We start from the raw sequence: 19,031 nt of genomic DNA on the forward strand, positions 1-19,031 counted from the left end.
GACAGCACCAACTGTTGCATTTTTGATCGATGGTGTTTCTTTACCTCGTCAGATTTCGACTTGAGAATGACTCGCTCCTCGGTGGTGAAATACTTGGCTCTTGCTCTTGCAATGGTCGTGTGCGATTGGCTCCTCGTTACAAACCCCGCCCCTTTTATGTGAACACGCAGATGGGTTGAGTGGAAAATCCTGGCTTGACAGAGCGAGTTTGTAACTGGTGTTGTGATAACATGATTATTCCTGACAGCCATGGTTAAGATTTGCTGAGACGGCTAACTTGGACTTTGCTTAGCTAAGGTGAGCTTCTTTGGTTATATGGGCGCCAGGTTTTCAGTTCAAGCTGCAGGCAGACTTGTGTGGCCCGCGTGATCTCCCAGCATGCTCTCCTCCTGTTTTGTCCTCCCTGCTGTTGACTCTGGCGTCTGGATGATGTCACTGAGACCGACAGGGTGTGTCTCCTGCTCAGTAATGAGCCCCTGCAGCAGGGTAGGACTGGAGCTGACTATCATTCGCAGGGACACAGCCACTTATGCGACATTATCGCATTCACACATGGCTGCTTTCTGCAGATGCACAAAAACACAGAACGAACACACGCACGCGCACACACACAGATACATATACACACAGCCATAAAATTATCCACAGACTCATGTCTGGCCCTTGATAAGAACTTGCCACAATATTCAGCCTGTCAATTTGCGGCCATAATTATGGAGTGCTGGTTAGTGCAGAACTGTGCAGCTGTGAATTATAAGTCCAAATCCCAGGTGAGACAAAGCCAAGCTGTACGAAGTGATTTGCAGATGCACTGTCTACAGACAGATTTTAAAATAGTGTGAATTACTGTCTTTATGTGCCTTTGAGAGAGCTGGAGACCATCCTAAAATCACTTTTTACGCCTATCCAATATCTTCTCACAGAGTTGTTTAGCTATGCTGCTATAGATTTATACTGTATTTTGCAATTAAAGTGTAGGAACATTCTCATAAACAATGTCACTTGGTAACTTTTTAACTCCAAATGTATGTTAACCTCATGGCAGATATTAGCTATCTTGCTAAAATGTAAAATCATTGAAAAATAGCTTAATATTGGCTGTTTGGCTGTGTTTAAAACGCAAGTACGAAGATAGCGATGTCTTGCTGCAGTGATTCTATGTGCGTTTGTGACCGGTGAAAACCTAGGCTGTGGAGAACCGAAGCTGCGCTGCTGAGTGCTGCTGGGTGGCTCGTCAGGTTAAGGCGTTGTTGTTGTTACAAAATGGCAGACGGGCAGAGAGCATGTGCATCCTCCTGCTAGGCTGGGGGGGAGCCTCCGCCAACTCGTCCCTGTGGTGAGCCAAGCGCGATTACAAGCGGCACGCGACATCGCGCACTTCAGAGGAGAGCAGAGGTGAAAAATCCAGGGTCGGAAAGTAAACGTCTTCCCATGTGTTTTTTGTTTCAATCGCCTGGATTTGCTAATTATGACAATTCTTCACCCAGGAGGTAAGAGGAGCAGACAGGGGTTGGGGTTGGAGCATAACTAGCTCCTCCTCTTTGGCTGCTCTCTGCTTCCAGCTGTCCCTTAACAGCCATGTACAGCTATAGCCTCACTTACAGGTACACACACCTCAGGGTGAATGAGATGCCCCATATAAAGGCACAGTCTGCAGTGACTTGGGGCTTGGGGAGAGATCTTCACGAGCTGCCCTGCACTATAGTCTTGTATTTTTACCCATCACGCCTTCAGAGAATTTTTTTTTTTTTTTGGTGAGTGTGGGTGTGCCTGACTGTGTGTATGTGTTTTGGTTATTCCTTGGTTTTTATTTATTGCTTAACTCCAGAATAAGGGGAAATAAAATGGCGTGACTCTGCCACACATGACACTATTGGTCGCGCACAGTGTATTAGGCTAAGCCACGGTGCCGGTGCAGCGTTGCAGAGTTGGAGGCAGACCAATCACACAACGCTCGTTATGAAACTGGAGTCCCACAGTGCGTCATCAAGTTTGCGTGACTCAGCAAGTTTGGACAGAAACAGGAAGTTGGGGTTGGCACATACAGTAAACCACGGGAGTGTTGTCATGGCAATTACAATATCTGGGAATAGGTCCACAGTCTATCAACCACAAGGTCATAATCCTTTTAGAAACATTTGTTCAATCGCTTAATTTAAAACTTGACTGACTTCGGAATTGTGCTTATCAGAAATTGCAGAAACAACACCATTTTTTGTGACACCTTTTACAGTAATATTTTTTTGAGAGAATTTTATTTTACAAGTGCAAGTGAAACAGTCCAAAAAGAAAGACTTAACCAGCTGACATACAGACAGACAGGCACATATGGATATAATTTTAAAAAATTTAAATAATCATACACATGGGGACTCAGTCAAAATAGAAAAAATGAGAGAAAACATATTTAATTATATTTGGTGGAATATTTTACAGTAATATTTGTTTTCCTCCTTGGCGTTGCGTTTGTGTCTCCACTGTACCGCACTGTGCCATAGGGACTTCTCCAAACCCCAGAGGAAAAAAACGCTCTTATTTCTAAACAGCCTCGTCTGTACTTCCATAGGAAGTACTAGCGCACGTACGCTTATTGTACTCTGCCCGTTGTGACGAAACTCGGGTCTCACACCACAGTGTCAGCCCAGTCAACATCACCCCCCCCCCCCAGCACCGCTTTTATTCTGACTCCCTCTGTGCCTATATGTGAAATATTATACTCTGATCAGGTTTTCGCATGCCGTGCTCTGGAAAACCTTCAGTGTGCATGTGAAAATGACTGCAGCAGTGAGAGACTCAAGCTATAAGCATTCTGCCTCAGATATGCTGCACCTACACTATTCTGTGCCCTCTCGAACTGCGAAACTGCTCAGAAACTGACCGAATACTCCATGCCTTTTTAAAAATATTTTTATTGTTTTTGTGTATTGCTCTAATCTCTGCAATGTGTTGAAGCATTTCATTGGCATTGTTGTGTTTGCTCAAGTGATGACATTAGGTCATTTATTTGTCCTGAGCTTCCCAGGGACTATGGATGAAAAGGAGCTCATTAGCTAACTCTGGCAACATTTACATCGATGTGGAAACTGAAATGTTGATTGGCATCCATTGTCCCTGTTAAATAAACAAACAAACAGCGCCATTAGCTATTCAAATGTACCCACTTAAATTTAGAATCGGCCACCATATTCAGAATGGCTACTGGAAACGGTAGAGAATTCATCCAGGCGTGGGGCCTGATAAGATTCTACAACATTGGTCCAGGGAATGCATGGTAATTGGGGGGGGGGGGGGTTTTCTCTCAACTCCCCCATCACCCCCACTTAACTTATCCTTTTTTTCATTTCCAGTCATGATTCCTGCATTATGAAGCCTCACCACTCGGGTCCCCTGTATTCGCAACAGCATTGACGCACAGTGTCGCACAGTGTATTTACACACCGGGGCTGCCCGGCCCTGTTCCTGGTGATCGACTGTCCTGTAGGTTCTCCCTCCAACCCTAACGAAGCACAGCTCATTCAACAGCCAGAGATATCATTGATCTGCTGATTAGTAGGATCAGGTGTGTGAAATTGGGCCTGAAACGAAGACCAACAGGATGGCAGATCTCCAGGAGCAGGGTTGGGCATACACGACAGATGGCATAACCAGTACAGCAGCAATCCTTCACTTCTAATTATACACTTTGAGTATTTGCACTGTCAGCGATTGAGAATTCACATTTTGCCTTTTTATGTTACAGTAGTCAATAACTTATTGTCAATGATAAATAAACAAAACAGCACATCCCACTCCTTCATCTGGCCTCCAAAGATACAATAATGTATTCAAGACGTCCAGGACACAGGAGCTGATGTCATGGCAATTGCGAAGTGAAATGCACATGCGTGGAATCTTTGTAATTACTTCACCTGGGATTCCTCCATGACTCAGCAGTGAATAGGCACTTTTTTTCCCCCCCACTGGTCACAGAGAAAGTTAACTCTTTATCAAATAATATTTGCAATCAACAAAATTTATCAATGTGCATAGCCCTAAAAAAGGTTTTGATGCTCAAAGAACATTACTTTGTGCAGGGCTCAAGAATAATGCTTGTCTGCTTCTCTTGCCGTGAAGGTAACACAGAAGCTGAGTTTCATGTGAGAGATAAATCCCAGAATTGGAACATTAGTACAGTAGACTCTTGACCAATATGCCCTGAAAGTGCAGTGTCAAAAACATATGAGCTTTCCAGAGACTAGAGACAGCATACAAATATAACGGCACCTTATCTTACTTCACACCTCTCGCCATTTTTAATGCTGAAAGGCTAAACTGATAAAGTGTGGCATACAGCACAAGAAATGTGAATGATTTTCATTTCACATCTTTTTCGTGGAAGTTAATTAACATTTGTCACTGACTCACTCCATCAACTGAGCTAATGTTTATATAACATCAGGAGGCAAGTCATGGCAAAGCAAGTCATCACTTGTTGACATTTTACTGCTTGTGTATCTCCATAACTGATGTAGGCACTTTCATGGCTACCTATCAGACACTACTATTGATATAAATAGTTATTGTTTATTTATTGTTGTAGATCTGGGTTGTTAACACTGTTCAATATCTGATGATACCAGATAAATCATAAGTTAAATGCCATAACACAGGCTTTGAATTAATGAATGCGCTCTGTCCAATTAGTAAGTTAACTGCATGATGTTTCTTTTATGTAATGATACATAGAAATGTATTGTTAATCTTTAAAGCTCATGTGTTCACTAGCTAGCTACATGTAGTTCTCATAGACACAGTTCACTTATTCATATACAGCTATCTATAGTAGCTAACTGGCACAGAAGTTCCCCAATTGACCTCATATCTTAGTTAGCTACCTTCTGTTAAATTTACATATTTTGTCTCCATATTAGGAAGACATTAAACCATTTGGTTTATTGTTAATTGTATTAAAAGTAAACGTTTTAGCAGATTCAGTGAACTGACATGAACATACACAGTAAACTGCCCAGTGTTAATTCAATTCTTAACAGATAACATTTGGTCCCACTCTGGAATGTGGGACCAAATGTTATCTATAAAGAGAGTAACACTGGACATTTTACTGTGTTTTCAGATGGAGGCAGATTTCTGGCATGCTTTTAATTACGTTTGAACAGCATATCCTACATGACTACTGAAATATGGCAAATCAGTTAATGAAAGTTGTGCGGACTTGCTTGTTCAATATCAATGCCAAGAGAAAGCATACTGTGGGTTTAGTCCTGTATTGTAAACATAATGGCAAAAGGTTAATAAAGTTTTTGAAGAACTGATGTTTTTACTCTGGATATCCGTTTTTATCCCAACAGAAACGAGGGTTAACAACCAGTTTGGAGGAGGGGAAATGCAGTATTTAGAACAAATAATGCTTCACTGTTATTACTGTGTGCTGTGTGAAATATTGTCACTAGCAGGATAAACCCCTTTTTTTAAAAAAGCCCCCCTTCTTGTACAGACGTTTAAAATTTTTGAATTGGATGTATTTGTGTCCAATACAGACCGATACAGACACACGAGCGAGGTTAAAAGCCGATAGTCGACAATTATTTCAGATCAAAAGAAAATAACCTTGAACCTGAAATGCAACGATCTGGATCCAATCATTTATGATACGAGGTAAACAAGCTAACATTACCTCTATATTTTTCACAGACGTCTTTATCCTAAAGTTCGGGAAATAAACATGAATCAGAATTAATCTTGCCTGAGGTTGCGCTGTATAAACAGGAAGTTGTCTTGGTGCTTGCTCGCATGGGCAAATAAAACTGCGTTGTCATTGTGAAATATGGGCTATGTTGTCAACAATTTTTCATTATCTTTCCGCGGGATAAAGAAGCCGACATTAATCAGAAAGGAAGTTTAAGAAAGAAAACCGAGAGGGAGCCAGGCACCAACACATTACAGCAAACGTAAACTAATTTACTCTAGTAATAATAAAGCTCAGTAGAATAGTAATGCGAATTGCCTACTTCAAAATTCAGACGGAATCGGATTACAACTGTCCAGAAACCACGCGCTACAATCAGTGTGACGTCAGTGTCTGGGTGTTCTGATAGGCTGGAGAGGTGCCTTGCTACTTCCGCTTCCTCCCTGCGCTGCTATATGTCGTACAGGACACACAGAGCTGCCCACAGTCGTTTATTTCATCGGTCTGAGGGTTACCTGCTTCAACAGTGCTTGAACGGCATCCCAATTACCGTCTCCTAATACATCTAATTACCATTTACCTTGTTTACTTTATCGCTACGTGTATCGCCATCAAAAACTTTAGCTAGCTGAAGAGCGGACTCGAGACTATCGACTCACATTTTAAAACCGTGTAAAAAATTAACGACCATTGTGTCTAGCTTGACTATATAGCGTCTGTCTTTTTGAAGGGCATTATTACAAGGTAAGTACAGCCTTATTTATTTTACACTAATGTTTAGCTAGCAACCGAAGTTAATTTGCTTTCGGGTCAATTAGCTGAATTTGTCTTAGTATTTTATAAAGTCAACGGAGGTTAATTTATATAGTGCTAAGAAAGCAAGCGACAATATTTGGCTTTTATACTGAGAAGCTAACCCTTAGCTATTGTTATGAATTTCCAACGTGGTGTAGGCTAATTACCTTTCTGTGCATATACCGTTCCGTCATTTGCAACTAGCCGAAACGAGACGCGATAATTAGATAAGTGTAGTTTGTTCATGTGCAAAATTATGAGTATTTAAAAAGGGCAATTGAATAGACTGGTTGAGTAGAGGCTAGTTAAAGTCATTATTTCAGAGCGCTTGTAACATAACTACCGTTAGCCCGACCGGGGATAGTTTCGTTATCTCTCTGCCAGGCCCTTGCCTCTTCGAGCGATAAACCGACTGAATAGCAGTAAGCAACGGGTTGCGTGATAGATAAATAAATTGCCAGTTGTCTGGCAACGGGTTAGCTGTATTTCTGCGTGTTGCGGGTTGTTTCAGTAATGGCGGCACATTGTATTAGTTAGCTGCGTGCCCGCGTGTGTTTACAATCGGGCCTGCAGTGCGCGTGAGGGAGTGCCCTCTGGTTTATGCAGTGCGTCACAAAGTGGATTTTTTCATTCCAGTTACTTAATGAGCGATTGGGCTTGGGTGTGCCTCCGGGGTCATGTTTGTCGCAACGTAGCATGACTGTACACAATGTTACTGCATCGTGTGCTTTACTCACGTCTGTTTAATATTTTCCCACTCCTCACGTAGTTAGGCAGTGCAGCTCAAACGCCCTGTAGCAAATACTGTAAATACTGCCTCAACAGTATGGAAAAACTGATTTCTTCAATATTCGTATTTTTACCTGCTCCAGATATTAGCCCAGTTGCTCTGTGCAGTTATGTTGATGTGATCGAGTGTGTTGCATAGTGCTTGAGGTATGTTTTAGAAGTTCTTGTTTCAAATGGATAACATTGCCCGATTCCAAAGGTAATCGGCCTGTGAATAATTAAACGCGTTGCACTGTCACAGGTATGGCTTGCTTTCTCTCCGCTTCTGGGTCCCTTGAATTCTCCGCCGGCAAGACGGAATATGAAAAGTAGAACGATCCAAGAGCAAAAAGCGGAAAAAAATCCACGGTTTAGAAATGGTATCTTTTTAGGGAAAAAATAGGAACGGCTATAAGGTGGGAATAAATGTCCACGGTTTTTAGGATACGGAGCAAAGTGTCCTGTGAGTGAAATAGGAGAAGGACGTGTACAGGGGTATCAGTTATAGACTTTTATCTCTGCGTTAAATCGAAGCGGAGAACAGTGTCCTTAACTGGCGCGTGGCTGCTGTATAATCACACAACGATGCTTTCTGTTCGTTGCTTTCCCTGCACGCTGTTGACCTGCTCTGCGAAAGAACACAAGTGGAATTTCTGCGCGGTCTTTGTGTTGCAGAAAGATGAGTTCCCAAGTGAGACAGAACTTCCACCAGGACTGCGAGGCCGCCATCAACCGGCAGATCAACCTGGAGCTGTACGCCTCCTACGTCTACTTGTCCATGGTGAGGAGGGAGGGAGGGAGGGAGAAGTATGCTTTAATGAGGAGTCGTGAAAAGAAAAGACGAAGAAAAACGATAGACAGATGGAGGGAAGAAGAATTGGAGATGGAAAAACTGGTGTGGAGGAGAGTTCATAACAATTTAAAAAAAAAATTATTTTAAAGAGTATTTAACGTCATAGGTTAGTCAGAGTATTGCCCATTGTTAAGCCATGCTGATTCATCCTGCATTAACCCTTTTTAAACTGTAGCAGATGCAGTTGTTCCTCAAGGTCCTATTCACACAAGCTCATCCTTTCACATGCATTTTTTAACATTCGCGCATCTTTCCGATGTTTAAATAATTCAGGTTAAGGATCTACTTTAACGGCGCAATGGCAGTGTCACGCCCTTTTAATGATGGAGTGCAGTGCACACAGTGGAGATTATTTCCCATGGTGCTGTGCGGTCATTGCGTTGAGCTTTCCGCTAATGGCCAGTGTGTGGGATGCTGGGCGAGCTTTGCGGCGTCTGTCCCGATGTGTAGCGTAGATCTCCCATAATGCTGAATGGGCGTTGAGCTCTCCCGCTCTGCTGCAGTCGTACTTCTTCGACCGGGACGACCAGGCCCTGGCCAACTTCGCCAAGTTCTTCCGCAAGCAGTCCCACGAGGAGCGCGAGCATGCGGAGAAGCTGATGGACCTCCAGAACAAGAGAGGGGGCAGGATCTTCCTGCAGGACGTCCGGGTACGAGAGATTGTTTGTGTGTGTGTGTGTGTGTGTGTGTGTGTGTGTGTGTGTGAGAGAGAGAGAGAGAGAGAGAGAGTTTGAGAGTCTGTGTGTGTAATGTGTCTGAGTCTGTGATACAGATGTGTCTTTGAGTGTGTGTGTGTGTGTGTGTGTATATGTGAGTCTGTCTATCTCTGTGTGTGTGTGAGTGTATATGTGAGTCTGTGTGTCTGTACGCGTGTGTTTGTGTGCTCATGTGACTGTGGGACTGAGTCCGCTCTAACGGTGTGTGGTAATGCAAGTGGCAGATAACGGCCTGCCCCTCGCTCTTTGCCCTATCTGCACACTCTCAGTCCACTGCTGTCCTGCCCACTCGGGCTCTTATCAACCGCACCCAAAGACAGCGACCCGCACATGCAATCATACACCCCTGTGCAGATATGCACACGTGCACACACACACATACACAGAAAGCCAGACAGAGTGCCAGACGCACTCGGATAGCTACACTCAAGGTCAAAGTCAAAGAACAGTCATGTGGACCCACAGTGGCAAACAAGGACACAGAAAAGCAAGCTAAAAGAGACATGAAATTCAGAATCAAGGAGTCTGAGCAACAACTCATCAAAAACAAACATGCACAACATATAAACACACAATGCATAAGGAGATTCGCTCAGCCGTACAGGTGGGAGAATCAGGAAACAGACTCGCGCGCACACACACAACACACACACTTACACTTGTAGCTCTGTAAGGCTGCCCCTCATGATTTAACAAGGGAAAGAGAGAGAAATGTGACAAACCATATGCCTGCTTTTGACCCGTTTTAACATAATGTACAAGTAGTGTGTACTGTGTGTGGCCATGTGCAGTGTCTGTAAAGTGTGTGAGTGAACGTGCAGAGCGTGTAAATGTGTGTGTGCCTGTGTGCTACAGAAGCCGGAGAGGGACGAGTGGGGCAGTGGTGTCGAGGCTCTGGAGGGCGCCCTGCAGCTGGAGAAGAGTGTGAACCAGTCCCTGCTGGACCTGCACAAGCTGTGCTCCGAACACAACGACCCCCATGTGAGTCCCCACTATACCCCACACATTCACGCATGCATACGCACACATGCGCGCACGCACACACATGCATGCGAATGCATACATACACACACACGCACGTACGAATGCATACACACGCACACACACAAGAATGCATACACACAGACACATACACACACACACAAACTCACACGAGCATACACACACACACACACACACACTTTTAGGCACACAGTGTACTTCGTAAGGCACATTGCTGACAGGTTGAATTAAAGACCACAGATTGCCAACGGATGCTTTACTGCACAGTGAGCACTCTGTGCTGTGATTGGACGGTCAGCTCTCCCAGGGGGAAACGCCCATTTCTGTTGGGCATGCGGGGTAAATTTTGAAAACCACCAGGGGAAATCCTGGTTTCGGCTGAGGAGATCTGAAAGTGCGCTGGTTCCACTTGGGGTTGGGATTTTTCAGGCGAGTTGTTGTTCCTGGAAAGCACTGGAAATGCTTAACGCTTTAGCTGCCCCACGATTGGTTGTAGTTCTGCCAGGGACCAGCGCTCGGTCGCGCGCACTGTCAGGCAGTTGTTAAATCCGGACGGTGGGAGGCGGAGTAGCTGTAACGTCAGACCCGCCGCAGTTTACTCTGCCAGGCGCGTGCGTCCCGTTCTCGACACTTGCTTGATGTTTTCCGTGGGTTTTTTTTTTTTTTTTTGTGCACCGGCATTTAAAACGCGGTCACAGAGCCTCGGTCGACCACGTCGGAGTGTTTTGGGCGACGGCCTCCTCGACCGCTCTCGAGACCTGAGCGACTGAAGGTGCGAACAGGCCCTTTAATCTTTGCCCCCCCTCCTTTGCCCACAGATGTGCGACTTCATCGAGACGCACTACCTGGACGAGCAGGTGCGGTCCATCAAGGAGCTGGCGGACTGGGTGACCAACCTGCGGCGCATGGGCGCCCCGCAGAACGGCATGGCGGAGTACCTGTTCGACAAGCACACGCTGGGCAAAGACAGCAGCTAAACCCGCGATCCTTTCCTTCTCTCTCTCTGTCCCGCTATTTAGCCATTTCCTGTGTGTGTGTGTGTGTGTGTCTGCAATCATCCCTCACTCATTCACTGCAGCCCTGCCCCGCGCTCTCTTCCTTCCTCGACGCAGTGACGTCCCCGCGAAGCCATCAAAGTGTCCGTCCAGGGCAGGCGGGGAGCTGGTGCTAACGCTGACGCTCGCCCGCCCTGGCCCCTCTGCTCACGTGTTTTAGTCGGGAAATATACTCTTATCAATAAACTGAACCCTCTGGATTCTGAAGCTTTGTCCTCCTGTTTTTCTTGTGTGTGTGTGTGCGCGCGCACGTGTGTGTGTGTGTATGTGTGTCTGAGCGTATGCGTGTGTCCGCATGCCTGAGCGCATGTGTGTGAGCGTGTGTGCGCATTAGCGTAGGTGTCTCATTCCAAGGCCTTGACTACAGATCGATTTGGACAGTTGCAGTCAATCACAGGTCCCTATTTATGGTTCTCATGGTATCGTGAAACCGAAACAGGTTCTGGGCTCTTAATGCAGATCTGACGCCACAGCTCGCCTAGTGCAGTTTACCAAGCCAACAGTGATATTAATGTCACTCACTGCTTCCATGTGAGAATTGCGCAAGAATTTCAGTTCTTGGCAGGTCCAGGTTTTGACACCAAACTGTTTCCCGTAAGGGAAGGGATCGGCAAACGGTAAATTCCCACACCTCTGCTTTTACTAAGCTGGGTGTTAAACAAGTTCTTTTTAGCTGTGGGAAAAAGCCTGTTGGTATGGAAAGCATAATACTAAATACAGTTTATTTTGAACCAGTTTTCATTTTATAGGAAAATGCACACATTAAATTTGGATTCGAGTGTTTTTATGATTCAAAGAACAATATGGAAACCTATCTTTTGATTCAGACAATCTGATCTGAGACGTGTACCTTGTGTAATTACTTTTTTCTTATATTTTAATTTAAATTTAGCCACAAGATAGAGGTGTTCATTTGTATGAAGCAAATTTATGAACAGGAAAATAACATTTCCTTGTGATGTTATGTTGTGTTTAGATACAAGCTGAAGTCCTCCAGTAGTGGATGGGCAGTATAAGAACTTTGTTGTTTTCAGGATAAAAGAAAATTCTAATTGCAGCTGAATAAAATAGACTTGATGCAGTGATGTAACGGGTTTATTTCTGTAGTTAATTATGTATATATGTTATAACATCAAAAATTACAATTTTGCTTGCACCGAATCTTTGATACTTTTCAGCAGTGCTTTGAGGAACGGTGTACAGTTTCTACATATGGTGATTATCGTCAGAGATCAGATGTAAACCCAAATTAGTGTTACGCTCCAGCTCCACCACTGGAAATGGAAATGAGAAAAACAGGCAAGTGGCCATTTTGTCCACGCGACAGACTTCACAGGAGAACCGTTAATTAAACAACACCTTTAATTCTGCGCAGACCTCCAAGCCTGCACTTTGCACCACTATTGGTCAGGCTGTAAAACAACGGAATGTTTCTCCATTCTGTGCCTGTCACATGATCTGCGCCTGAAATAGCTGCTTAAAACTGGCCTTGGCTGCCTCTTTAGAACCAGCAGACTGCAGGCACCGAGTAACCATGGATACATCATTTCTGAGCTTGTTACAGAACTCTACTACTCCTGCGTCTATCACCTGGAAGGACTGGACCATTTGTTCTATGAGTGGCTGGTATAAATGGGCATAGCCATGGTCTGAACTGGGAACAAATACTTAATTTGAAGTACCTTTAATGCTAGCTGACAATTCTCAGGAGTGTGCAGGAAATTTTACCAGAATCTAAGGCGAGGCTCCCTAACCCTGGTCCTTGGGAACCATAGGGTCTGCAGGGTTTGGTTTCACCTTAAAATCAGCAATCAAATTCAGAACTTAGTAAATGAGGTGAGGTATTTATTACCTGTGTAATAGTAAGTCCAGCAGGCCCTGTGGCTCTCCAGGACCAAGGATGGCTACCCTGACTGAATGTCTGATTTTCACATTTGACGCAGTTGTGGTAGCGGTTGGATCCTCCTTGGTTTGCGTGCCGAAGATAGCCGAGGACAAGCCCCTCCCCCTCAGTCTGCGTCCTTCCCCCCTGGGGCCCGACCTTTGCCCCCTTCCTGCATCAGAGGGCCCAGCAGGTCTCCCTCCACCAGGGAGATCCCTGAATCATTGGGCGAGGGCTGCTGAGTGGCTGCCGGGGGAGAGACCGCGGAGGAGGGGGCGGGGCTAATGCCGGCGGGCCCGCCCACCACGCTGGCCCGGTTGGCGGCGGCGGCGGCGGCGGGGGAGAAGTTTCCGTGGTTGCAGAAGCTGCCGTGGCTGCCCCCGTTGCAGAGGCCGCCGGCGACGCTGTTGCTGCTGCTGCCGGGAGCGTTGATGCTGCCGGAGCTGGCGCTGGCGCTGGGGGCGGGGTTTCGGGAGGGAGGAGTGAAGGAAAACACCTTCTCCACCCCTCCCCCCGGGCCCCGGGCGCTGAGGGGGCCGGCCTGGCTGTCGCCGGAGGACGGGATGTCCAGGGAGAGGCGGGGCGGCGGGGGCCGGCGGGTGGGCGGGCCCTGGGAGGGGCGGAGTTTGGGCAGGGGGCACGGCTCGGGGGCGGGGTCGGGGAAGCAGAAGGTGTGGCCGGGGTGCGGCTCTCCCTCCGAGCCGAGCCAGGGGAAGGCGGAGGTGGGGGGCGGGCGGCCGGGCGTGTCCGGGGGCGGCGCCGGCGGGGCCAGGGAGCAGGAGCTGCGGTCCCAGTCCTGGGGCCAGCGCGGGGGCCGGGGGCGGGGCGGGGCGGCGGGCGCGCAGTGGATGGGCGTCTGCGGGCAGCTGTAGAAGCCCGGCCGCTCGTACGCGGGCAGCGAGGAGAAGGCCAGCTCCAGCTCCCGCTCCGGCGGGTGGCAGGGCTGCCCCGGGGCCGGAGAACCTTCCGGGTGCAGGTAGAGCGGGAAGCGGCCGAGCGGGGCGCCGGGCCGCCTGCGGAGGAGGGAGACCCGCGACGAGGCCGAGCCGCGCGGGAAACTGGGGGGCTGGACCCCCAGGAAGCGGCTCAGACCCCCCAGGAGGGGCGTTGAGTGATTGGCCTCTTCGTGCTCCTTAATCTGCTCCAGATTGGACTGGAACTCCATCTCTTCCTTGGGCACACTGAGAGGGTCAAAACGGCGTCAGAACTAACACGTAGGACACCACATATTTCCCTCACCCGTGGTTTATTCCACGTAAAAACAGGCACTGCTTTCAAGCAGGCGTTCGCCAAAGTGGGGATTTGGGGGTCCTCTTCAAAAAGGAAAAATTATTTCTAAATTACATTTTTATTTAGAAAAGACAGTTTTGTTTCATGAAACGCGTGGTCATCACGTTATCAGGTCTTTGGTAATAATGGGCCTGTAACGTTATGCTTCTGTTGGCAATGTGCACCTGTGAATTAAGTGTGGGCTTCTGGAACAGGAAACGTTTAAACCAACACGGAGGCTGTGACACGCCCAAGCTTATTGTTCACTGTTCAAAAATAGAAGCGTTCGTTACAGACGCAGGATATGGTGCTTTCACAGGACAGCCAGTGACACAGTGGCCCCTTCGTTTCTAAGGAGCTGAATAGGGTCCCACTATGTCACTTACATGGTTAACCACTGTGCAAACGGCACTAGTGGTCAGCCACTGTTGCTGGGTCATACATGTAAGGTCATGCTCATGTATGATGATTTTTATTTTATTATTATGTTTATTTTTGGAGGGTAGATTAAATTGATAAGAATGTAGGATAGGCATATATAAGCATTATGCTTCTGCCTGTGCCTTTTCAGTCACTACCTCATACATAGATTGTTGACTTGTTTATACTGTCTAAACTGTTTATATTTATTGTATTGTGTGTGATGACTGAATAAAAATACTACTACTACTACTACTGCTAATAACAGGATGGGATATCAGCCAGGACAGGAGTGCGGCTTTCAGAACTGCTGCATGAACCTAACCACGCAGAAAGGGGGAAATGGCAAACATGTTTAGCTGCCGTGTGAAGAGGAATGTTAGATCCTCACACTGGTTAGTCACATGGAATAGCTGCATGGTTAGTAGTTGTGAAACTAAATGATGTGGCTACAGATGGTTCTGGTGAACAGCTAAACGACGCATGTTTAGAAACACGAAATGAAGAAAGAATGGAAAATCTTGTTTTGTGGTGGCCGAAATGCTAAAAAGTGCTGAGAGCGTGGGTGTGTTATTACAGTACTCCAGATTTAGTGTGTAATTGGTACAATCTTAGTGTGCCAACTATGTGAGAGTGTAACTGGTGCAATTTCAGTGTGTTGGGAGTATGTGAGTGTGCATTTGGTGTACCTCCAGCATGTTAGCAGTATGTGTGTGTAATTGGTGTAAATCCAGCGTGTTAGCAGTATGTGAGCGTGTAATTGGTGTAAATCCAATGTGTTGCAGTGTGTGAGTGTGTAATTGGTGTAAATCCGATGTGTTGCAGTGTGTGAGTGTGTGATTGGTGTAACTCCAATGTGTTGCAGTGTGTGAGTGTGTGATTGGTGTAACTCCAGTGTGTTGGCAGTGTGTGAGTGTGTAATTGCTGTAACTCCAGTGTGTCATGCAGCTAAACATTTTTGATGAGAAATGACAGCATTACACAGTGCATCAAATACCTATATTTGCCATATGGTTTCTATAGCTTTGTCATGAGACTGATAATTATTATTTGTTACTGCTATCTCGCTAGCTAGCTAATGATATATCTTTCTATCTCTCTCACTGCCTAGCTAGGTAGCTAGCGATCTCTATATCTCTCTCACCAGTTAGGTACATAGCTAGCGATCTCTATCACTCTCAATACCTAATGTTATCTGGCTTGCTAGCGAGAGAGAGAGATAGATCGCTAGCAATAGCCAGCTCTCTCGTGGTGCATAAAACTCAGTGTGTTTTGGTGTCAATGTGATTTTGGTTGAATAAGCCACATATTTGCCATATAGTCTGCTGCCCATCCTTTAAGTTTTTAGCTGCACCTCCATTCCATGAGTGAATGGTATCGTATCAGCTGAAGAAATAGGAAGCCCGAAACTCTGACTGGGTGTTGATGGGCAATGCCCACAAAAAGATAAACTGTTGGCAGCTTTTTACGGGCCACTTTCGTCGTTCACTTGGCCGGTTGCTCCGGTCGCTGGCCGTCACTCAGCTACATAGAGAATGAATGGGCTTCCGGTAATCAGTCAACCAAATCGCCTGCTGTGGGAATGTGGAGGGCTGATGTATGCTAATCAGTACCTGATGTCCAGAGCAGAGCCCATGAAGGAAGGCTTGCGGTGGTCGGCGCTGGCTGCGGTGTAGGGGGGCTGGGGCTCCGACTCGTTCCAGTACTGATCCCTCTCCACAAGCGGCACGCTGTCGTACATCTCATCCACCGTCAGCAGGGACACCTGGGGGAGGGGTGGATGGGGGGGGGGGGGGGGGCACAGGGAAGGGGGGGAGGTCACAGCCCTGCAGTGAGCTCAGATAAAGTGGGCTGAACCCGGCTGCGCTGGTCCTGCATTCAACAGCGCTGATCTAGGGTCAGTTCTGCCTTCCGGCTCACAGTGGGAGAGGTGAGGACACGGGCAGGGGAAACTGACCCTGGATCAGCACTCCTGCCCTGAAAAGCTTTATGAACATGACCTCATCTCAGCTGAACTTAGACTGGCACGTCCACTGGTGAAGCAAAGGGGCGAGTGAGAGGAAGAGAGAGTAACAGATGGCTACAAAAGAGGATGTGGAGAAGAGGAAGAGGATCAATCAATTTCTGATTTTAGACATGCAATTCATGACCCAGTGACTGAAGTATCCTGATTTTAATCTCTGCTCTTTAATTACTGTTACACTGCTGTCTCATTCCCCATTTGGTGTTTCGAGCTTGATTGTCAGCTGTCTTGTTGGGTAACTCTGTGTTTTATGTCAGGCCCCCCTTGCAAAAGAGACATTCAATCTCAACAGGGAATTCCCAGTGAAATAAAGGTTAAAAATAAAAATAAAAAAGGGACAGAAAACTGAAGACGTACGAGAGGAAGATCGGAGAGGAGGTGAGCTAACCTGAAGGTTGCGATCGACCAGCCAGTTGGTCTCAAAGTCGTCGTCATCTTCTCCAAAGGGGTTAATGAGCTGCTCAGCCACCTATGGTGATACGTCAAACCCCCACGTCAAACAGAGATTACATTACGTTCTTATCCAGAGCGACTTACACAACTTTTTACATTGTACATTACATTACATTTATATTGTATCTAATTATACAGCTGGATATATACTGAAGCAATGCTGGTTAAGTACCTTGCTCAAGGGTACAACGGTAGTGTCCTACTGAGGAATCCAACCTGTGACTTTTAGGTTACAAGACCAACTCCTTACCCATTATACTACACTGCTGCCCGGTGTACAGTGATCACACGTACAACTATACAAAGCATGCTGATTCACCAACACTGAGTCCTTCGGAGAGGACCTTTGCCCTCAAATCAATCATCAGTTTTTGGTGGTAACTTTGTCTGGCCATTGATAATGTAGTAAAAAAAAAGAAAACATTTAAAAGATAGTAATCTTCAAGATATGGGTCTCTTGCCTTGGAAGAATCAGCCTGAGTATTAGCGATGCACAGTTAAGGTGTCAAAGAGGTGTGTTTTGAAAGCAGGACATGGCAAGTAAGATATCTAGACAAACACAACTTGGAAAAACGTACGACTATTAAAATCCAGTGGAAGGATAGAAGAGCTTGACATTGAAATATGATAACATCAAACCAGGGTGAAGTTCCCCTTTTAGATTTACCCGATTTGCATACTGACTCCCTTGTCAATCGTAGGGGTGGGTGGGTGGGGGGGTTGGGGGAAATCGGCGATTGTTGACCCTATAAAACACTATTAAAATGGTACAGTGAACTAAAAGGAGCTACATTTTTAGGAGTTTGCCCAATATAGGTCTGGGAAGCCTGTTGGCACTGTTGCCCATGTAACTCAGGCAGGTGCACTGATGCTCTCTTACACTGTAAGCTGTTCTGAATAAAGGTATCTGCAAAATGGCTGACTGGATGTATCGCTCACTCTCACCTTTAGCCAGCCAAAGTAGAAGAAGAACTGGAGGAGGGTGAAGATTGGCAGGTAGAAGTCAAGATCATGTCCAGGGTAGCCCTGGGCGGGGTCAAGAAACTGTCGACCAATCAGACAGGCGAGAAAGAAAGTGTAGACAGCCACCGTTGCCACCTAGCAGGGATGGATGAACCCAGCAAAAACAGGCTTTCAGCTTCTGCAGATTCATTTTGCTTCAGCACATGGAACATGCATCACTTGACTGACATCTAAAGATTTCTGACTTCTTTTGTTACCTGTAGTTACCAGCACTATAAGGGCCCTATAGTTTTTTGGATAAATAACTCCCATCGTGGAACATTAGTCTCATTTCAATAAATGATGGATTTAATTGGATATCAAAAATTGGATGAAAAAATATTGCGTATTGGTCTTTCAGTAAACATGAGACCAACACGTAAAAGTCAATGAGTGATCATCATTGAGCCATTGTGTTTTTTCAATACAGCCGACAGTACATTTTTAAAGTCAATCCACATTTAATTAGCAGGACAAGGGGCAGGTAATAAAATTATACCTACTGTAAGCTGTCTTCTGATTTTTGACAGAGCATGCTGCCTGCCCTTTGTCAAACTCAAGTTTTTGCTTTTTATATTTATGAGATTTTGAAATTCCAGCCTGTTGTTGTCTTTGGGGTGCAGTCTAACAATTTTTAACAAATTGCACGTTGCACAATACAAATTATGTTCATAGTGTCGCACTGAACCAGACGGATGTACTCCACCCAATAATTTTCCAGAAGTTGGTCATCCATGTTTCACCTTGAAGCAGCTATGTAGTATCAAGGTTGTGGGTTTGATCCCCAAGCAGAGAATGGCAGATACACATTTTAGCAAAGTACTGAACTGCTTAAGCAAAACATCGCCAGCTGGGTAAAGGAAAATGTAAAAGGAATGTATCATATCCGATCTGCGTTTTGTAGTTGTTCCAATGACCTTCGGTATGCACTGATTGTACGTGACTTTGGATGAAAGGGTGCGCCAAATAAATGTGATATCATGGAAAGGAATGTACATTACATTGCTTTTTATTTGGCAGATACTTTTAGTGACGTACAATAAGTGCACATCCAAAGGTTGTGGTAAACACAGAACAACACAGAACGCAGGACAGATAAGGTACAAT

At 45.9% G+C, this 19,031-nt stretch overlaps 2 protein-coding genes across 3 annotated transcripts in view; one reads left to right on the plus strand and one right to left on the minus strand.

The window, feature by feature from the left end:
* The first annotated feature begins 6,157 nt into the window (after window positions 1–6,157).
* On the plus strand, window positions 6,158–11,082 carry LOC135242096 (ferritin, heavy subunit). Its single transcript, XM_064313012.1, has 5 exons — window positions 6,158–6,430; window positions 7,925–8,030; window positions 8,606–8,752; window positions 9,674–9,799; window positions 10,639–11,082. The coding sequence occupies exons 2-5, from the start codon at window positions 7,929–7,931 to the stop codon at window positions 10,795–10,797; spliced, it is 534 nt and encodes a 177-aa protein (XP_064169082.1). The 5' UTR covers window positions 6,158–6,430; window positions 7,925–7,928; the 3' UTR covers window positions 10,798–11,082.
* Window positions 11,083–11,952: 870 nt separating this feature from the next.
* Window positions 11,953–19,031, minus strand: part of best1 (bestrophin 1) — a 15,487-nt gene continuing 8,408 nt past the window's right edge. For both annotated transcript variants that reach the window (XM_064313005.1, XM_064313006.1), the window contains 4 exons: window positions 17,868–18,020; window positions 16,858–16,938; window positions 16,060–16,211; window positions 11,953–13,938 (listed from right to left, as the gene is read on the minus strand). In XM_064313005.1, the coding sequence (XP_064169075.1) occupies window positions 12,885–13,938; window positions 16,060–16,211; window positions 16,858–16,938; window positions 17,868–18,020 (1,440 nt within the window). In that variant the 3' untranslated portion in view covers window positions 11,953–12,884. The remainder of the gene's footprint in view (window positions 13,939–16,059; window positions 16,212–16,857; window positions 16,939–17,867; window positions 18,021–19,031) is intronic.

Source organism: Anguilla rostrata, chromosome 16 (assembly GCF_018555375.3).
Source record: "Anguilla rostrata isolate EN2019 chromosome 16, ASM1855537v3, whole genome shotgun sequence".
In the NCBI taxonomy this organism is placed as follows: Eukaryota; Metazoa; Chordata; class Actinopteri; order Anguilliformes; family Anguillidae; genus Anguilla; species Anguilla rostrata.